This window comes from Drosophila novamexicana, unplaced genomic scaffold (genome assembly GCF_003285875.2).
Source record: "Drosophila novamexicana strain 15010-1031.04,08,12 unplaced genomic scaffold, DnovRS2.1 tig00004557-arrow-arrow-pilon, whole genome shotgun sequence".
In the NCBI taxonomy this organism is placed as follows: Eukaryota; Metazoa; Arthropoda; class Insecta; order Diptera; family Drosophilidae; genus Drosophila; species Drosophila novamexicana.
The window spans coordinates 135,300-156,800 of NW_020825053.1; the positions used below are offsets into that span (position 1 = coordinate 135,300).

At 40.3% G+C, this 21,501-nt stretch overlaps 3 protein-coding genes and 1 pseudogene across 4 annotated transcripts; 3 read left to right on the top strand and 1 right to left on the bottom strand.

Annotated features, from left to right (window-relative positions):
• The first annotated feature begins 359 nt into the window (after positions 1 to 359).
• Positions 360 to 2,302, top strand: LOC115770562 (annotated as a pseudogene).
• Positions 2,303 to 3,139: 837 nt separating this feature from the next.
• On the top strand, positions 3,140 to 6,021 carry LOC115770548 (UDP-glucuronosyltransferase 1-8). The gene is made up of 4 exons (XM_030715850.1): positions 3,140 to 3,500; positions 4,367 to 4,438; positions 4,511 to 4,698; positions 4,758 to 6,021. Exons 1-4 carry the CDS (start codon positions 3,248 to 3,250, stop codon positions 5,823 to 5,825), a joined length of 1,581 nt encoding a protein of 526 aa, XP_030571710.1. The 5' UTR covers positions 3,140 to 3,247; the 3' UTR covers positions 5,826 to 6,021.
• A 30-nt stretch (positions 6,022 to 6,051) lies between these two features.
• LOC115770549 lies at positions 6,052 to 9,982 on the bottom strand. Of its 2 annotated transcripts, none has more exons than XR_004018868.1 (2): positions 9,885 to 9,982; positions 6,052 to 6,420 (listed from the first exon to the last, which is right to left on the bottom strand). XR_004018868.1 is itself a non-coding variant. In XM_030715852.1 (2 exons), exons 1-2 carry the CDS (start codon positions 8,907 to 8,909, stop codon positions 6,099 to 6,101), a joined length of 333 nt encoding a protein of 110 aa, XP_030571712.1. In that variant the 5' UTR covers positions 8,910 to 8,978; the 3' UTR covers positions 6,052 to 6,098. The 2 variants fall into 2 exon arrangements, 1 of the variants encoding a protein (XP_030571712.1); XM_030715852.1 differs by lacking the exon at positions 9,885 to 9,982 and adding an exon at positions 8,899 to 8,978.
• On the top strand, positions 6,599 to 9,459 carry LOC115770547 (venom carboxylesterase-6). Its single transcript, XM_030715849.1, has 4 exons — positions 6,599 to 8,243; positions 8,296 to 8,619; positions 8,677 to 8,809; positions 8,867 to 9,459. Exons 1-4 carry the CDS (start codon positions 7,229 to 7,231, stop codon positions 9,036 to 9,038), a joined length of 1,644 nt encoding a protein of 547 aa, XP_030571709.1. The 5' UTR covers positions 6,599 to 7,228; the 3' UTR covers positions 9,039 to 9,459.
• Positions 9,983 to 21,501: the final 11,519 nt, after the last annotated feature.

Consider the following 21,501-nt stretch of genomic DNA (forward strand, 5'->3'; position numbering starts at 1 on the left):
TATAAACAAATTTGTGAATGTTATCAAAGTACATTTTAAATTAGCCATTTTATGCACAACAAATTCATCAAAGAAAACAATTTTCAAGCAACCTTCAAGCATTTAAATTCACGGAATGAAAAACTTACAAAAACTATAAGAAGTCAAGACTTTATGTAGAGTCTCGAAAGTTGGCCAATTATGTGCTCTTCGCACAGTTAAAGAGAACCTTTCAATGGTTGACTCTCTCTTTTACACCAATTGCCGAACCAGCCAAAAGCTTGCGCTTATCTGTTATCGAAAATTGTCCACACACAACAAATAAAACGCCGGACAACTCGTAAAAATGATAGTACTCCAGCAGACGTCCGTAGGCAACACACAAATAAAATTTCAGGATGCAGCTGCTTCACCTATTCTTACTGCTGTCGGCTAGTTTGGGCCATGTATGGGGCTACTCCTACCTATTGATATCGCCCACTGCGGCAAAGTCACACTTCTATGTGGGTCAGGCCTTGGCCAAGGGTCTGGTTGCCGCAGGACACGAGGTCACGGTGATCTCGCCGTTTCCACAGAAGAAGCCCATCAAGAACTACGTGGATGTGGCAACGCCGAACATAATAACAGCCATGGCTGGTAAGTATCAATGGGTTTTACAGTGGGAAAGTCACGTAACTGTTATCAGTTATTCACCGTCTGATAATAATCGACGTGCAAAACGAAATCCAGGTTCTTTCTTTCACAATCAATGAAATTAATGGATTGCTTAACATTCCAGTCAACAAAGCTAGAATTCTGGACGTTGCTAAAATACATTTAGTATTCCGCCTGCCTGTTATGCATGCCATGGGTCTCAAGCTGACCCGAACTTTGATGGAGGAACCTGCGGTACACACACTAATGGCACAGAATCACACCTTCGACGCGGTCATCTGCGAAGTATTCATGAATGAGGCTCACTTTGGCTTTGCCGAACACTTTCAGGCACCGTTGATAGGCCTGAGTACTTTTGGAGCTTCTACTTGGACCACGCAGCTGGTTGGCACGCCATCGCCGCCCTCCTATGTGCCCAACTTTCTGCTTCATTTCAGCGATCACATGAGCTTCTTCGAGCGCGCACACAACCTAATCTTCACGGCGTACGAGCTGATTTACCAGCACTTCTTCTATTTGCCCCAGCAAAAACAGCTCTATAAGAAATACTTTCCCAATAACAAGCAGGAATTCTACGACCTGCGAAAGAATACAGCGTTGGTGCTGCTCAATAATCACATCTCACTGGGCTTTTCCCGACCCTATGCTCCGAACATGATCGAAGTGGGCGGCATGCACATCAATCGCAAGAGCCAATCGCTGCCGCAAAACATAGAGGAGTTCATCAAAGGCGCCAAGCACGGAGTTATCTACTTTTCCCTGGGCTCAAATTTAAGGAGCGCAGACTTACCGCTGGAAAAGCGTGAAGCATTTGTGGAAACGTTCCGGAATCTCAAGCAGCGCGTGCTCTGGAAATTTGAGGAGCCCAATTTGACTGGCAAGCCAGACAATGTCTTCATTTCGGACTGGTTCCCGCAAGACGACATTTTGGCGCATGAGAATGTCATCTTATTCATTACGCATGGCGGCCTCCTGAGCACCACGGAGTCCATTTTCCACGGAAAACCCGTCTTGGGCATTCCCTTTTTTGGTGATCAGTTTATGAACATGGCACGTGCAGAACAGGCTGGCTATGGAGTTACAGTAGCATATTCCAAACTGACAAGAGAGACATTCCAGAATGCCGTAGACAAAATACTAACTAATCCCAGCTACACGGAGCAGGTGCGTGAGATGTCCTCTAGATTCCGGGATCAGCACGAAACGCCGCTGGAACGCGCCGTCTACTGGGTGGAACATGTGACTAGGCAGAAGGGCGCAAGGTACTTGAGAAGCGCTGCTCAGGATCTCAGCTTTATACAATATCATAACTTGGATGTTTTAGTTATGCTCGTTGGAGGATTATGTTTGGCTCTGTTTGCCGTTTTTTATTGTCTGGCGGCTCTTGTGAGGGTCATTGGTAAAAAACAAGGTGGAAAGTCCACAAAAGTAAAAAAAAATTAATTTTGGTTTATTGTACTACAAATGTAATGGCTCTTAAGAAATTAAAATTGATAAGTAAGGCTTACAAATGGTTCATTTGAAAAACACTGTGAAGTGTTCTATTAAATTTAAAATTTGTTTCCCTGACATACGATTGCCGCAAAGAAAATATTAAGAGTGTTTATATTGTCTTTGATTGCAGCTTACAGAAATATCATAAAAAGAAATATCATAATAGAAAATAAAAGGACACCTAAATTTGTTCAACAATTCAACATACTTATATGTGTTTTCAATATGATGATAAATATGTAAATATTCTTCTTGTATTTCCAGAACTTCAAGTTTTGAATACAAATACATTCCAGTCGTTTTAAAGAGAACATAAGAGCGTGTTCTACTTAAGAGAAAATATGTATATGTAGGTTCAGTATAAGAACTGTTAAGATTGAATACATACATACATGTATATGGGATCGTTTACATAAACTTGCTGTTATTTCATAAAATTATAAGCAATTTCGTTTGACTGAATACATTCTTAATATGTGTTTGTGTATATACATACATATGTATCAATCATTATTATCAGTCACTAACTCCTAAGAGCAATACAAGAGAATTTGTTAATTTCATGTTTTTTTACCGGCTTGCAAAGCAACAAAGCAAAATATATATGTACATACAATCATACATATATTTCTATGAGCATATAAAACCGGCGCGCATCGAAACACGAATGAGAGGACAAAGCAGACTTGCAATAAAGCAAAAGAACTGATAAAGGAAAACAAACTCAGGCGGCATGATAAGCAAGTACACTACAAATATGCATGCAAATACATACATATAGAGTATGTGATCTATGTGATGATTTATGTATGTGATTAAATTATAAAGCACTTGAATACCAGTTGACCTATGTTTGACGCATGCTGATGAAATAATTTGCCCAAACACAGAAATGAAAAGAGCGTAGAGTACTTGGACAGTCGCCATGACTTAATTATTGTTAGGCAGCCAGCCGCTATATTTACCGAATTTGTGTGAGCATTTCGTTAGTTTGAAACGAGGTAGCAATACGTGTGGATCGCGCATGGAATAGATTGAACAATTTCTCGATGTGAATTACACATTACAAAGTTACTTGCAATTATTAGTTTACTACTGTGATTAAAATACAACATTTCAAATGTCGCATTCAAACAACAAAACCAGTTTCATAGGCCTCGCGCTATTGTGCCTGCTGAGCAGCGTGGCGGCCTATAACTACCTGTTGGTGCTACCCACCTCCGCACGTTCGCACTACAATGTGGGTTCGTCGCTGGCCAAGGGCCTGGCGGCAGCTGGTCATCAGGTGACCCTTGTCTCACCCTTTGCACTAAAAAAACCAATTAAGAATATTAACGATATGCCGCTGCCGAACGTCTTGAAAGCTATGGGGGGTAAGTAAACGCCAGTAGAGCTCGGTTTATATTTGTTATTTAATCATCAAATCGAACAATATGTAACCTATCCTATCGAGTTGTCAAGTAAACAATAATCGCTAAATGCAGTTGTATAAGTATTGGTATAGGAAACGGAGAAATGGAGCAATGTAAGAGGCCCAGTTTTCAACAAATAAAAATACAAATTTATTTATTCTCATTTTTCTATACTCCAATATGATGGCATATACAAATAAAAAAAATGTTTAAATAAATCATATATCTGTTATATAGCTGTTATCAAACATCCAGGAATTGTGACACGATATTTGAAATATAATTTGACTTAAAATCGACAGCCATAAACGGGAGACACATAAAAAATGCGAAAAGCTTGTATTTCGTATAATTTGAAGCTGTGTACAGTGTTTCAAGAAATTGTTTTGACAAAGCGAAAATTTCATATATTTCAGATTAATATGAAATGTAAAATGCATTCTTTGAATGCTTTTATATAAATATCAAATATTTTATACCGATTTCCATTACTTCAAGAAAAAAAAAAAAAATAACAATTCTTTGTAATAGTTTTTCTAGCGCTTGACAAGATTATCGCTTACTTTATGAAATAGATCTAGACCGGCGCGGTTGCCTATCTATCATTTATATATACGTACACATTAATCTACTGTTAATGATCGTACATACATGTATACCCTGTTTTTTCGCTCGTATTGGGTATTGGATATGTCAACCCTCAGTTAGTATTGAGAAAAATATTCCATTTATAAATAAGCTAATCCAAATATACATATATTTTTGGCAACAAGCTTTCGATGCTATTTTAACAAATGTTGTTCTAAACATGCTTTCATACCTTTCAGGCGATATAGACAGCCTATTGAAAAAGTCAGAACAGCCCATTATACAACAAATTGTTGGATTCTATGATATGGGTGAGTTCACAAAATAGAATTATTGATCGTTACTTAGTGCTTCTATTAATGTTATTGTTTTATATATTAAAGGCCTACGCATAACTGAAGCATTACTTAAGGATCCGCTCGTGGTTCAGTTGCGACAATCAAACCAGACCTTTGATGCTGTCATCAGTGAGGTGTTCCTGAATGAGGCCCAATTTGGTCTGGCTGAACATTTCAAAGCGCCACTCATTGGACTGGGCACATTTGGAGCCATTAGTTGGAACACAGATCTGGTAGGTGGCCCTACGTATGTGAATCTTAAAAGCTTTACTCACACTTTACCTTCTGACAGGTTGGCTCGCCTTCACCACCCTCGTACGTACCGCATGCGCTGCTCAAGTTCTCGGATCATATGACCCTGACCGAGCGAGTTATCAATTTGGCCTTTCTTAGCTACGAGTATCTGTTCATGAAGCTGTACTATTTACCGAAGCAAGAGCACATCTATACCAAGTACTTCCCTCAGAATAAGCAGGACTTTTATGACATGCGCAAGAACACGGCGCTGGTGCTGCTTAATCAGCACGTCTCGCTGAGCTTCCCCAGGCCCTACTCGCCCAACATGATCGAGGTAGGCGGCATGCATATCAATCGCAAGCGTCAGCCGCTGCCGCAAGACATTGAAGAGTTCATTAAAGGTGCCAAACACGGCGTCATATACTTCTCCATGGGCTCTAACTTGAAGAGCAAGGATCTGCCGCAGGAGAAACGTCTGGCACTAATTGAAACTTTTAGCAAGCTCAAGCAGCGCGTGCTTTGGAAATTTGAGGAGCCTAATTTGCCCGGCAAACCGGAGAATGTTTTTATCTCGGACTGGTTCCCGCAGGACGATATATTGGCACATGAAAATGTAATCTTGTTTATCACACATGGCGGTCTGCTGAGCACCACAGAATCCATTTACCATGGCAAACCTTTTGTGGGCATTCCCATTTTCGGCGATCAGTTTCTGAATATGGCTCGTGCCGAACAGAATGGCTATGGCCGGACTGTTGTCTATGAGGAGCTAACTGCCGAGCGGCTGACCAAGGCTATTCAGCAGCTCGTGCAGGATCCGCATGCCAAACAACTGGTCGAGGGCATGTCCTCTCGCTATAAAGATCAGCCGCAATTGCCGCTGGAGCGTGCCGTCTACTGGGTGGAGCATGTGACCAGGCATAAAGGTGCAACGTACTTGCGTAGTGCATCACAGGACCTGAACTTTGTGCAGTATCACAATTTGGATGCCATTCTGATTCTGTACGGCGGCATTCTGTTTGTGTTTTACTGTCTGCTATTGCTCATACGCCGTGTGTGGCGCGCCCTGCAGGACATCTTTATGAGTCGCCAACAGAAACAGCCGAAATTGAAGCGTAATTGAGTTAAAAACAAAGCTTAAACCCTAAGACATGTTTATGTTGTATTTTGTAAATGGTATCTGTATCTATAGGGGCCGCATGTTACGCCTTTGCTTCTGCTTAAGCTCATAAAAATTTCAGTGCGAGCTGCGGTTAGTTTTGCTGCCGGCGCCAAACTTGTAAAATAAAATCGAAAATATTTTGTATAGCTATCGACAATTTTCACTTCGCTGTGCGTGGGTGGCCCTCTATTTTAAGTTTTTTTTTTATTGCTCTATTTTTGTTTCTTTCTTTGGCTAGTTGCACATAGTTAACGTTTCAGTTGTAAAAATGCCCATCAGCGCGCTCAAATTTTCAACAGTGAACCCAACAGAACTAGTGCCATGGCCACGCCCACGCTCCTGCACAAATGTCCGCCTACACTCAGCGCCGTGTTTTTTTCTACAGTTGTTTCCCGAATGTTCATGGCTGGGGTGCTGTATGCTCGGGAAGGGGTCCAAGAGGCGTGTAAAAGTTTTAGCGAAACTTATTGAAACTGTTTTGGGCCATGGCCGCGCTGGAAAATCAGCGTCCGCGCCGGAAATGTTGGTGGCGGTAATGGTGGCGGCCGCATTAAAACTGCAAGCAAGAAATATACAAAAAAAATATATAAAACTGGAAAACAATGGGAAAAAAAAGGGTGGTAAAAAATGCCAGGGAAAAAAAACGCAACTGTTGTTATTATTGTTTTTGTTGTGGTAGTCGTTGTTTCAAGGCTTCCTGTTGATGCGGCTTAGCGATGAGTTTTCAAAATTATAATATTTCAAATATTCGTCAACTGATCAGGGAAAGGCGAAATAGACAACTTTATATATATACAATATTTAATAACGATTGGAGCCTTTCTTATGCATCTAACTATCATGGTTTTGTGGAGGTTACAATTCTCTTGCTTAAGTTGCCATTTTATAAATGAATCTAGGAATATCTTAATTAAAAATTCTATCCTGGCTGACGGAGTTTCTACTAAACGCATTAAAAACAACTTAACCGTATAATTTTTCATTACAAACGTGGAGTTATGAGACTGAGCATCGTACAGACAAGGGTAGTCGCCGGTTCGACTCCAGAAGAGATTTAAATTTATGTTGTTGTTGTTTTGTCATAAAAAAGCTGTTGTAGGTATTTTTTGACAGGTCTCAGCCAGACTTTTGTTTAAATAAATTAAAGCAACATTTTTTTCCTTTTCTGCTGTACGCATACAACCGAGGACCAGTGTATATCAGCTGTGTGAATCTTTGTTGTTTTGTGGCTTTTTTTTTAAAGCTGGCATTAAGTAACTTCTGGGCAAAGCCCCACACAGCGTTGCGGGAATCACATGCAAAATCTATAAATATACAACACTGCACTTGATTCCAAGCAGTATCAGTGTACGCTGAGCCGCAAGATGTTCAGCTTCATGGTGTTCGCTTGGCTGCTGTCCTGCAGTACTGTGCTAGGCGTTGAGGTTGACTTGCCACTGGGCCGCATACGTGGTACCAATCTGACATCGAGACTGGGTGTGCCGTTTCATGCTTTTCGCGGCATACGCTATGCAGAGCCGCCGCTGGCTGAGTTGCGATTTAAAAATCCACAGCCAGTTAAGGCCTGGGCACCGGCTACTTTCGATGCAGAGCAGGACGGCCCCATGTGCCCGCAGCCGTGGGACAATATGACAGATGTTTCAGAAGACTGTCTTCGCTTGAATGTCTATACGAAAAATCTAAACGCAACTGCTCGTCTGCCAGTCATTGTGTTTCTGCATCCAGGTGGATTCTACGTTTTCTCCGGTCAGAGCAAATACTTTGCCGGCCCGGCACATATGATGGATCGCGATTGTGTACTGGTCACACTGAACTATCGTTTGGGGAGCCTGGGGTTTCTAGCCACAGGCAGTGCAGATGCCCCTGGCAATGCTGGACTCAAGGATCAGGTGCTGGCCCTGCGCTGGATTCAGCAGCACATCCATCACTTTGGGGGTGATCCTCAGTCGGTGACGCTGCTGGGTTACAGTGCGGGCAGCCTGAGCATCGGTTTGCACATGTTGTCGCCGATGTCGCGAGGACTGTTCCATCGTGGCATTTGTATGAGTGCCTCGCCCTATGGCCAGTGGGGATATTCGACAGCGGATGTGCAGCTGGCACAGCGCCAGGCACGTCTGCTGAACTGCCCAGAGCAGCCACTCAATGACTTGGTCAGTTGCCTGCGCGAGAAACCCATGCAGGACTTTGTTAGCTCCTACAACGGCATGTTCGAGATTGGCTGGAATCCAGTGCTCAACTGGCTTCCAGTCATTGAGCAGGACTTTGGTCAGGAGCGTTTTCTGCTCGAGCATCCATACAAAACGGCTCAAAGTGGCCACTTTTACAAGGTGCCTCTTATCACTGGCATCACTGAGTTTGAATTTCTCTCGGGCGCATTCTGTGAGTATGTGTATTTGCAGCGTTATGCATGCTAATCCGTTTCACCTTACAGTTGATTTGCGCAATGACAGCATACGCAACAAGCTTAATGCTAACTGGGAGCATTTTGCACCTATAGCGCTGCTCTTCGAGCGGGACACGCCCCACTCGCGGCAGGCCAGTGCTGTGCTACGAAACGAGTATCTGGGCAGTGGTCGTATCGAGAATCCGAGATCCCTGCAAGGCCTGGGTAGGCTCTATAGTGATGCCCTCATAGGCGTCGAGTACCATCGATTTATGCGCCTAATGGCCCCCCATACACCTATATACACGTACTATTTTCGCTACAAGGGACGCTATAGCTTCCTGAAGCATCCCGATACCAATCAAACTTTTGGTAACTATTGAGAGCAAACAAATATATGAGACAAGTTAAGATAATGTATTATTCCAGGTGCCGTACATCATGATGAACTCTTGTATTTGTTCAACGTTCCGATCCTAACTCCTCTCTTTAAACAGAGCGACCCCGAGAATTTGCTTATTGAACGGCTCACACGAATGTGGACTGAGTTTGCCAGAAAGGGGTATATATAAATGAAAACAAATATGTGTCTCAATACTTATTCTTATAATTCTATTAGTGATCCTCACAATGCAACTGATGAATACTTACGCGGTCTTCATTGGCCTTTATACAATTTCCATGATCAAGCGTACTTAGAAATTGATATCAATCTAACAGCGAAAACTGGAAACATTCACGAAGAACGTTTCAGAGTTTGGGATGAACTGTTTCCGTTTCCGAGCTTCTAATTAAAATATTACAATGTTACTCTTACACACATGATGACATGCAAGATTTAAATTAAAAATGCAGAAAATGCGCTTTCCAGTCCAATAATAGCTTACATATATCAATTTTTTTCTATTTGCCACTCCCCTGTAGTAGGCGTATACATAATATTTTGAAATAATATACCCTTCTTAGCTTTTGGCTTAAGATTTTACAGATATGTGAAGAGAATAATAAAGCTCGTAATTGCTGAGCGTCAAAAAATATCTTGTATATAAATATTTTTTCAGATTATGTCGAACATAAACTTAATATTGGACAGACTCTTCCTATAGAGTTTTATGATATACTAGTACGATTTAGTTTAATCTTTTCCCATTTAGTAGAACGTGAGCTCCCGACTAGGGGATACCCAGAACCCCCTTTTTAAAACATCATATGAATATATATATTCTATTTTAGAAGCTATATGTCAAGATTGGTGACTTTACCGAAATTGCCCAAAAAACAGGATATCGATATAGATTTTTATCGATTGCTTGGAAACTGAGTAAGTTATCGATTATCGGAAACAAACTCGATTTGCGCAGGCACTAGGAGCACCTACATCTAAAATTTCAAGTCTCTAGATGTTATAGGTTCTGAGATCCTTGCGTTCATACATACGGACGGACGGACGGACGGACATGGCTAAATCGACTCGGCTATTGATGCTGATCAAGAATATATATACTTTATGGGGTCGGAGCTGCTTCCTTCTGCCTGTTACATTCATTTGGATTTTGCACAAATACAATATACCCTTATACTCATTTTTAATGGGACTTGTAGGTGGTTGTAGGGTTGTAGGTTGTAGAACCTCTTACTTGTTTTATTTTAAAATTGTTCACGACTTAAAATAAAAAGTTTTACTGGGGCTACTCTTTCCATCCACATATCGTTATACAGATGGCATAAAGTAGTCTCAGACTCAAATAAATGTTGCTAGCGAGGCAAATCATTTTCTAAATCGGAAGCTTGAAGAACTGATTAAAACGTATTACCTGAAAACTTCTTTCTATTTGCTTTCTAGTTACCGTAACAAATCAATTAAGAAATATTTATGTTATTAAATGAAATTCGAAAAATATATTAAATAAAAATCATTTTTAAAGCCCGACATAAAAACTTAATGAATACGTGTCACAGCGATTTCGCATATTCCACCCGCAACTGTGGACATTTGGCGGAAGATTCCAACTTTTGCTTCTTATTTAATCAACCTTGAATATATTTTCAAATAGACGTGGAGTTAAATATGTTGATTTAAGTTTTTCGCAGGCGGGAATATGTCACGAGTCTGGGTATACCCGCTAGCAATATATAAATATAAAATATTAATATTAAAGAAAAATAAAATATAAAAAATAAATATAAAATATAAATATAAATATAAAATATATATATATATAAAACTGTTTGTTTTGACTGACTAACTGACTGACTGACTGACTAACTGACTGACTGACTGACTGACTGACTGACCGAGAGATTGGCGATCAACGCACAGCCCATACCTTAAGAGCTCGGAAGCTGAAATTTTCAGTGCACTTAACTTATGTGATGCAGGTGCACAACTAGAGCACTCTTAATATTAAAAATGATATTATTATACAACTAAATAATACCCGTACAGCGTATTCTTTACTCTTTGTAAATTTGATTTTAGCAATGTGATATGTACGTATATGTACCTCTGCCAGGCGCACACACATTTCGGTGAATTGCTAATATACTTGTTATAATCAATAAATATATATCCTAGCGTGTTTTCCCCGGCTTTGCGGCGTTGCCCGTGGCAAGTATTTCGCAAAGGAGGAGTGGAATTCGATATCGATCGGATCGTAAACAAAAAGGGGTGCCAATTTCCAAGCGGACTTCAAACATTGCAAAACACCGTCTTATCGTGCACCCTAACCATTTAAGGTAACTACAGTCACAGTTTCAACATATCGGCCAGTCAGTTAGTTGCGTCACACAATTGTATATATATAGATGTAGATAAACAGAAACAAACAGATCAAAAGATGAAATAAACTTTTATTCAATGAGCTTTTGTAGCAAGTACTGTGGTGAAGCTACTCTAGCAATACATATCGGGTAGCAACGGTGACGGCGGTTGGCAGCCAATCTTCACAAAATAATTCGGGAAGTAGTCACCGAGGCCCCTCGTGGTTGAGTTAGCATGGCAGGGCGGGATCCTCTTGTTCCCTAGCTCTTTCGGGTGGGGGGGTTCTTTTTGCCATGTCTCGACCTGCATACACAATTTTATTTTAGGATCCCTACAGAATCTAAATTGGAGACCGATACTCCGCAGAAACAAAATCTCAAACAGGCATAACTTAACGAGCACTTAAAGTGCCAATACAATGGTGATAGCTTTCATTAGGGCATATATATTCCGAAGAGGCGAAGTCTTGGATGTAAGCTGACTCTCGCGTTCGATACCCTCCCAACCATGATCTTCAGCGTTTAAGGTTTTGAAGATCCCAAAAAAACATTCTTCTACTACATTATATCACCATGTCACCAGGAAAGAAAACTTAGCAATTCATAATCAAAATCCGTAATTAATATTTATTATAAACAAAAGCATTATTCAATGAAACTGAATCCTTCCGTTAGATAATCTGCATCTTATTACAAGTGGCATTAATGATTCAACAATAATTCAGTAACTAAAACTAGTCCGTTAATATTTTTACAATGTCTCAAAGATTCTTCAAAAATAATTCATTTTATAAACTATTCAGTTAATATTTTTTTTTCTTATTGATCAAAAAGAAACTCTCCAAATTTCGCTAAAGTGCATTTTAATAATTATAGAATATAGCTAGGTAAGAAAAAAATGACATTCGTAAATTGAACTAAAGTGTATTCGGCAAAAGCAAAAAAAAAAAAGTTATTATAATAGAGTCAATACAATTGTAGTTGATGGTTAATTGTATGGTCGAAAAAAATATGGGCAACAGAAGGTTAAGCTCAAAGCGCATGGGCAAATCGGAGCGCAGCGCAACCAGCTGATCGGTGAATACGATGATACATCTTTGTGTACATATATTTGATTCTGTTAAAAATCTTTTCTTTTAGGTTGCTTCTGTTTCAGCTAGTAATTGAGCGGGGTGTAGGTAGAATCAAAGATGATAAGCATTCACCAGACTGACACGGTCATAAACATATTGATCGGAGCTAAAGCGTAATGTGAAACAGAAAGTAAAAAAACTCAGCAGGTGCGCATGTCAGTTTGGCTGTGCTTATCTGTGCCAAAATAAGAAAATATACTCAAAACAAAAGGTTAAAAACTTACATGTATTCCTCGATGAAAGGCCTTCCAGCGGAGAGTTTGCAGCAAATTTTATTTATTTTTTTTTTCATTTGTTTTCTTTTGTCTTCTGTGGGGCTTTAAATTGTTTTGATTATATTATTATGGCACAGGAGGGTTTTTAAATTGTGAGTACTAAGAAGATACTCTCCGAAAATAAGTGGGAAAAAAAAATATAAAAAAATTCTGAAATGACTTTGGACTCTACAAGAAGGGGGATAGATTTATACTAGTATTCCTTTCTATATATATAAAGCTATGTATATAGATGTCAATTTTGCTTTTTCACTGCACTTGCACGCGGTTTTTTGAGGGCCTAATAAATGCACTTTTCACAAACTTTTGGAAGTCTCTCACAAGATTTAGTTAACAATTTTTTTACTAAAAACATTTAACAGCAATTTTCATGCATCTGCACGCTCCGGCCAACTTAATTGGCGATGTCATCTGGGCTTCTGATCAGCGGCGCGTCAATGGGGCCCAGAAGGCTACTGCCTCTTCCGGATTCCAAACTGTGGAAACGGCGCCTGCCCTTGCTGGCATGAGCAAGGGTATGGCAGCTGATCCGCCGTTGAGGCTGACGTCTATTTAATGGGGGCAGAAATGTCATTGCCGTCCCAAGAAATTACAGTGCCGTCCAATTGGCACACGTGGCGGCTGCCTCAAAATAAGTGGGTTTTTCTGTCAGAGACGGCGGCGGCAAGATTTATTCCTCCAAAAATTACTTTCGGCAGGCAAGCAAGAACTGGTTAAAACTGTGACCAGATCTTGGCACAAAGAAATATATGCCGGTGAGGTGCTGGTGGCCGGGTGGCGGAGCGAAAGGTTATCATCAAATGAACAAAAAAAATTTATTTCGCCAATCGGTTACTTTTAGGGTTTTTCTTTTTATTTTTTTGTTGTTTTTGGTTCAATTTAGTTGGAATTTAAATTAAACGAATTAAACGACTGATGCCCGAACTTGTTGCTTTTAGATTAATATTTTGGTGGGGCTATGTCCGCACCGCCGTAGCCAGACCTTCGATGGTAAAGTAACTTTTGAAAAAAAAAAGGGTTATATCCGGGACCTGCAGGCTTATATAGGGTCTCAGAGCTTTTTTCTTTCCCGGATTAGAGGGAAGATAGCTGCGCTGCCAACGTGCACGCAGGCGGTTTATAGCAGCGGCTGACTCATTCGCAGCTGACCATGACAGACAAAAGCTGATCGCTATAGCGTCGTTACACAAACGCAAGCTGTTAGGATCGCTTACGCGGTTTAATTTAAATAGGAAAACTGCGACCATTACACCACCCGATAATATCCTACCGTTAGACGGGTATATTAGCGGGAATTAGACTCTAATGTCCTTGGCATGAAAAGTACCAATTTCTTTTCCTTGCTGATTTTCAAGGGAATAAAAACAATTTCCGAGTTTCTTTTTGACACGGCATTTAATAAACTGGGGAGCCAGTTTAGCATTAAAATTGTGTGAGAATTTACTAAGCGCAAAATTTCGACAGAACACCTCCTGTCCTTCACGAAAAGAAACAGGCTTGCTGCGTAAATTATATTGAGCCGCATTGCGCTCATAGGCTTTCCTGATGTTTTTCTGAATATCTGTCCTTAGCAATGCCAAATGGTCAGACCGCAACAGGGGGGCCTGCGGTTCTTCCAATAAGGACAACTCCTTCAATAATTTGTAATCGGTACCATGAGTGATCATATCCACCCCGAATAGGGCACGGTATGGAGAACACCCAATCGATTGGTGCAGAGCAGACCTTAAGGAGCATGAAATCCCTGTAATATGTTCATCCCAATGGGTCTGATCCTGTTTTAAATACGAGCGAATGGCGGCGAGTATTGAGCGGTTAACTCGTTCTGCAGCATTGCTCTGCGGTGAATATAGAGCTGTATACAGATGTTTAATGCCAAGTTCGGCTAAGAAGGCATTGAACTCACGAGCTTTGAACTGGGTGCCGTTGTCACTTATTATAGTTTGTGGCACACCAAAACAATGGAAAATTTGTTCAAGAAGAAATTTTTGTATCACAGCTGAGGTGAATTTCTTCAGGGGCTGCAACCAATGATACTTGCTAAAGTGATCTAAGACTATTAACAATCCCACATGACCGCTTTTGCTTCTAGGGTATGGCCCAAGCAGGTCAATATAAAGCCTTTGAAATGGTCTGCAAGTTGGGATGTGAGCACCCATAGGTGGCCGAAGGGTATAATTTGGAGCCTTAGTTTCTTTACATATCTCGCAATTTCGTATGTATTCACGTACATCTTTAACTAATCCTGGCCAGAACAAATGTCTGCGGATTCTCTCAATGGTTTTTTTGCATGCCGGCGTGAGACGACGTTATGCTGTCATGGGCTTGTTTGAGCACATCGACTTTAAGTCGATCAGGCACCCATAGTTTCCACGAAGGACTTTCTTGTGACGAGTCTCCCCTCGAATGTTCGGTGCGTACATACAAAAACTTATCAACTATTTTTATGTCCGGAAACTGAGTAAAATTTTGGGAAAATTTGTCTTTAATTTGTACATAGCTGGCGTCCATAAATGTATCGGACTCAAGATCTATTACAGGACCCATGTCTAATTGAGCGATTTCCTTCTCAGGCAACCGAGACAAAGCGTCGGGAACAATGTGGTCTTTGCCTTTCCGATGGGAGACGGAAAATTTAAATTGTTGCAGTCTAAAAACCCATCGTGCCAGTCTACCCGATATATTTTGCTGGCGCATAAGCCATAGCAAACTAGAATGGTCGGTAACCACTTCAAATTCCTGGAGTTCCAAATAACATCGGAACTTTTCGATGGCTAATATGACTGCTAGGCATTCACGCTCGGTAACACTATAGTTTCGCTGCGCACGGTTTAATTTTTTTGACATGAAAGCTATCGGTTGTTCTTCATTATCTTCAGACATCTGTACTAAAACGGCGCCAATGCCAAAATCACTAGCGTCACAATGTAAGAAAAATTTCTTCTTAAAGTCAGCATTTTTTAAAACCGGCGAGGATGTTAGCACTGTTTTTAAGTTGTCCATTGCGGTCTGTGCTTCAGGGGTCCACTCAAACTTTTTCTTTGTCGATAATACGTCCGTTATGGGGCAAGTGAGATCGGAAAAGTTGCATATAAACCGACGATACCAACCGCAAACTCCTAGAAATCCTCGAACTTGCTTCAAGTTTTTTGGCGGCGGCCAATTTACAATACAAGCTACTTTTTCCGGATCTGTGCAAATACCTCCGCTACCAATCACGTAACCAAGATAATTGATACTTGTTACACAGAATTGACTTTTCGAAATATTTAAAGTCAAGTTGGCTTTTCTAAACTGCTCAGCGATGCGAACCAATACCGCCAGATGTGAACTGAAATCTTCGGACACAATACACAGATCATCTAAATATCCAAACACGCAATAGCGCAGGTCAGAAGGAATTATCTCGTCCATTAACCGACACATGGTAGAAGGCGCGTTACAAAGGCCAAAGGGCATGACCTTAAACTGATATAGCGGTCTTCCGGGGACCGTAAAAGCAGTGAGAGGCTTTGAATCCTCGGAAAGTTCTATTTGCCAATAGGCGTCTTTCAAATCTAGTTTGGAAATTATATTCGCCTTAGGTAGCCGCGAAAAAATGCCATCGATGCTCGGCAAAGGATAAGCATCTTTTTTTGTGGCGTCATTCAGTCTTCGAGCATCCAGACAAAGGCGAACCTTGTTGGGCTTAAGGACGAGTCGCATAGGCGAGCTCCAGGCGCTTACCGACGGCTCAATAACTCCAAGCTGCAACATGCGATCAATTTCTGCATATAACAACTTTTCTACGGCCGGACTTACAGGATAGAATCTTTGTTTCACTGGACGTGCGTCTCCTATATCTATACGGTGTTGGATCAATGTTGTGCGGCCTAATCTATCAACAGCGTTGGGGAACAACTGCTTTACTACGTGCAGCTGTTGCGTTTGCTGGCTATCTAAAGGGTATGCAATCGACTCTGTTTCCTGCTCTTTTTCCATTGATTTTAGTTCTACAGAATTTATAATGCTTGGTGCGAGCTCAAAGGCTCTCCAAAAATCATGACCCAAAATTAGATTTTGGTTTATAGAAGGAATCACATACAGTTTCAAGGACTTGGTAGCCGATTTATACTGCATTTTAACTTCAAGCATTCCGATGACTTTCTGACTATGGCCATCTGCTGTTCTGACATGCGATTTAATAGGCTTAAATTCCGGCATTACGGTAAAATCTTGTTGCGCAAGCGTAGAACCTATGCAGCTAATATTCGCGCCTGTATCCAATAGACCAAGCTCGGTAAAGGTTAAAAACGACACTTCGGCATAGCTGCGCATATCGGTGGGATTGCAAAAAACGGTCGAAACTAAAAGCTTGCTATGTTGCTTGATTTTTGAATAATAATTTTTCAAGCGCTGCGTACGCTGAGAAATACGGGGTTTTTCTTCATAAAAATCTTATTTCGGACATGCAAATAATTAGCTAACCGTTCATGATACGGTAAAAATCGTAATTTAATAGTTTTAGCTATTTCTAAATTGTTGGAATGTGACTTTAAAGTCGGTGTAGGGACCAAGCTTTTGCTTCGGTCCACAGTTACAAAGTTCGTATGGGAATTAATTAGATTTTTGGGGGCATCCGACTGCTGCTGGATGCACCCTTCTGTTGGTTTTCCGAAGCTTTACGGATACAGTTTTGGCACTGGGGCTTATAAATGTTGGGTGCCCCGCATCCGTAACAAAATATACGGCGGTCAGCAAGGCAATTTTCCCACAGATGCCCTTGCTCTTCGCAGTTCCAACATTTAAGGTTGGTATGACATCTACGAATTGCTGCGATGTCAAAGTTTGTATCTTCTGAATTTTCTACCTCCGGTTCATTAAAAGACTCTTCTAGTCCATATACTTGGCGACGGCCAATAGTTCTGGATTTATTCATACCATCAGTGCGACAACTGAGCTCATGAACTAAATTCTCGTTCATTTGGACCAATCTACGTAGATGGCCAACTGAACTTATTGGCTGGTATAGCAGTTTATGTCGGGTTTCGGGTAATAAATTATTTTTTAAAATTTCGATTAACTCCTCCTCGTCAATTTTAATTGCAAATTTATCGATCAGTGACGCTACAGCGTCATGGAACGACACAAATGATTCCCCAGGGTTTTGCTTTCTAGCTCTTACCAGTTCTTTGCTCATAAAATCGGACCGATAATCTTTGTACTGATGGCGAAGTGCAGTACAAAATTCAGTCCAGACTATGTGGTCTACCTGCTTGTGGTACCGCCAGTACCAGTCACGGGCTTTGCCTAAAAATAGCACATGTAAGTGCTTACAGAGACCCATAAAGTCGCTGTCCAAAGTTTCATCAGTCAATGTTTTGACTCTATACAGAAATTCTTCTACCCCTAATCCTTCGGTAGACCCATCAAAATGAAGATTCCATTTTTGCATGGTGTCAGCAATTTTCCCATTTCGGAATGACGAACTACTAGGCGACACCTGGATCGGGGTTGGCAACACTCTTGGAAAGGGTGGTGCTTGTATTTGCAGTGATGACATAACGCGAGTAATTGATTGTTCGATCATCTCCTGAATTATCCTATAGTCCACTCCCAGATTTTGGCGGGTATAATTGGACTGAGTGGGTCTTCCTCTTCTTCTTACACCAGGAGCTGGTCGTGCAGGAGCGATTTCAGGTGGATTCGTGCTATTGCTAGCGTCGAGTCCTGATTGTGGTACATCACTAACATCTAATAACCTTGCTGTTGGATTCTCGCCACTCTGGGTCGGACCAGGATTAAGAGATTTTGCTAGACTGCGCGTTACCGTTCTCCCTATGTTAGTAGGTGGAGGTGGGGCAGATTGTTTTCCTCTCGGCGAGCAATCTCCAACAACTAATTTAATTGAGGCTGGATCAATCACAGCACTACAACTGGGACATTTAGCATGGTTTACCAACCAACCTTCCAAGCAAAGTTTGTGGAAAACATGCCTACAAGGGGTGCAATAGCAAGACTGTGTATTGTCCATTACTAACTGGCATAGAACACAGTGGTTATCAGCGGTCTCTGACGACGGCTGTACATTTTGTGGGCTGCGTAAAGGCAACATGCTTCATTCATATTTTCCTGATTCGTGACATTGGTTTGGTAATATAATAAAGTAGAAGTTATTTGTTTTTTTTTTTTTTTTTTTTTTTTTTTTTTTTTTTTTAATTACGAAATATAATCGCCTCAATGAAAGTAGGTAATTTATCTGGTTTATTGAAACTACTATAGAAAGCGGTTTGTAATATTCAACATTTTAATCTAATCAGAAATGTTCGGCAAGGATATGCAAAGCAGCATATGGCCAAGTTCCGGGCAACATTCTAACTATCTTTGATAGTATCGTTAATACAAAACCATTCAATCTAACTTTATAACTTTTGGCTCCACGAAGACTGAGATTTACTTAACCATCAACAAGCTATCAAGTAGCAATCAGTACTGATATCTTAGCAAAATATGCAGTATTCTAAAATTGCATTTGAAAGTATTTCTACCTAAGCAAACCTAATCTGTTGTTTCTCCAAAATTATAAGAAAGAAAACGAGCAAATGTATGGGACCGATTGTATAGCTGGTGTTAATAACTATAGTCGTGTTTATATATAGGCACTCAACAATATAGTAAGGTCAGATTCTCGGCATAATTCAAGCTCTGAATTGTAAGCATCGTAGTCCTAATTACTATCTTGTATACTACCAGTATCTGCGCATGCGGAAGATAGACTAAACCAGTCACATCGACGTCAGCGTGCGTGGACAATAATATAAAGACTCATTTTTTTTTTTTTTTTTTTTTTTTTTTTTTTTTTTTTTTTTTTATAGACAACCTCGGGCCCCATGATTGGGCGCCAAAAATTTATGTAGCAAGTACTGTGGTGAAGCTACTCTAGCAATACATATCGGGTAGCAACGGTGACGGCGGTTGGCAGCCAATCTTCACAAAATAATTCGGGAAGTAGTCACCGAGGCCCCTCGTGGTTGAGTTAGCATGGCAGGGCGGGATCCTCTTGTTCCCTAGCTCTTTCGGGTGGGGGGGTTCTTTTTGCCATGTCTCGACCTGCATACACAATTTTATTTTAGGATCCCTACAGAATCTAAATTGGAGACCGATACTCCGCAGAAACAAAATCTCAAACAGGCATAACTTAACGAGCACTTAAAGTGCCAATACAATGGTGATAGCTTTCATTAGGGCATATATATTCCGAAGAGGCGAAGTCTTGGATGTAAGCTGACTCTCGCGTTCGATACCCTCCCAACCATGATCTTCAGCGTTTAAGGTTTTGAAGATCCCAAAAAAACATTCTTCTACTACATTATATCACCATGTCACCAGGAAAGAAAACTTAGCAATTCATAATCAAAATCCGTAATTAATATTTATTATAAACAAAAGCATTATTCAATGAAACTGAATCCTTCCGTTAGATAATCTGCATCTTATTACAAGTGGCATTAATGATTCAACAATAATTCAGTAACTAAAACTAGTCCGTTAATATTTTTACAATGTCTCAAAGATTCTTCAAAAATAATTCATTTTATAAACTATTCAGTTAATATTTTTTTTTCTTATTGATCAAAAAGAAACTCTCCAAATTTCGCTAAAGTGCATTTTAATAATTATAGAATATAGCTAGGTAAGAAAAAAATGACATTCGTAAATTGAACTAAAGTGTATTCGGCAAAAGCAAAAAAAAAAAAGTTATTATAATAGAGTCAATACAATTGTAGTTGATGGTTAATTGTATGGTCGAAAAAAATATGGGCAACAGAAGGTTAAGCTCAAAGCGCATGGGCAAATCGGAGCGCAGCGCAACCAGCTGATCGGTGAATACGATGATACATCTTTGTGTACATATATTTGATTCTGTTAAAAATCTTTTCTTTTAGGTTGCTTCTGTTTCAGCTAGTAATTGAGCGGGGTGTAGGTAGAATCAAAGATGATAAGCATTCACCAGACTGACACGGTCATAAACATATTGATCGGAGCTAAAGCGTAATGTGAAACAGAAAGTAAAAAAACTCAGCAGGTGCGCATGTCAGTTTGGCTGTGCTTATCTGTGCCAAAATAAGAAAATATACTCAAAACAAAAGGTTAAAAACTTACATGTATTCCTCGATGAAAGGCCTTCCAGCGGAGAGTTTGCAGCAAATTTTATTTATTTTTTTTTTCATTTGTTTTCTTTTGTCTTCTGTGGGGCTTTAAATTGTTTTGATTATATTATTATGGCACAGGAGGGTTTTTAAATTGTGAGTACTAAGAAGATACTCTCCGAAAATAAGTGGGAAAAAAAAATATAAAAAAATTCTGAAATGACTTTGGACTCTACAAGAAGGGGGATAGATTTATACTAGTATTCCTTTCTATATATATAAAGCTATGTATATAGATGTCAATTTTGCTTTTTCACTGCACTTGCACGCGGTTTTTTGAGGGCCTAATAAATGCACTTTTCACAAACTTTTGGAAGTCTCTCACAAGATTTAGTTAACAATTTTTTTACTAAAAACATTTAACAGCAATTTTCATGCATCTGCACGCTCCGGCCAACTTAATTGGCGATGTCATCTGGGCTTCTGATCAGCGGCGCGTCAATGGGGCCCAGAAGGCTACTGCCTCTTCCGGATTCCAAACTGTGGAAACGGCGCCTGCCCTTGCTGGCATGAGCAAGGGTATGGCAGCTGATCCGCCGTTGAGGCTGACGTCTATTTAATGGGGGCAGAAATGTCATTGCCGTCCCAAGAAATTACAGTGCCGTCCAATTGGCACACGTGGCGGCTGCCTCAAAATAAGTGGGTTTTTCTGTCAGAGACGGCGGCGGCAAGATTTATTCCTCCAAAAATTACTTTCGGCAGGCAAGCAAGAACTGGTTAAAACTGTGACCAGATCTTGGCACAAAGAAATATATGCCGGTGAGGTGCTGGTGGCCGGGTGGCGGAGCGAAAGGTTATCATCAAATGAACAAAAAAAATTTATTTCGCCAATCGGTTACTTTTAGGGTTTTTCTTTTTATTTTTTTGTTGTTTTTGGTTCAATTTAGTTGGAATTTA

Bases quoted from the DNA above. Each gene is read 5' to 3' on its own strand.
- LOC115770548 (XM_030715850.1), top strand. From the start codon at position 3,248: ATGTCGCATTCAAACAACAAAACCAGTTTCATAGGCCTCGCGCTATTG. The intron at 4,439-4,510 runs GTGAGTTCACAA...TATATATTAAAG, and splicing joins TGTTGGATTCTATGATATGG to GCCTACGCATAACTGAAGCA. The intron at 4,699-4,757 runs GTAGGTGGCCCT...ACCTTCTGACAG, and splicing joins TTAGTTGGAACACAGATCTG to GTTGGCTCGCCTTCACCACC.
- LOC115770547 (XM_030715849.1), top strand. From the start codon at position 7,229: ATGTTCAGCTTCATGGTGTTCGCTTGGCTGCTGTCCTGCAGTACTGTG. The intron at 8,244-8,295 runs GTGAGTATGTGT...TTCACCTTACAG, and splicing joins ATTTCTCTCGGGCGCATTCT to TTGATTTGCGCAATGACAGC. The intron at 8,810-8,866 runs GTATATATAAAT...TAATTCTATTAG, and splicing joins ACTGAGTTTGCCAGAAAGGG to TGATCCTCACAATGCAACTG.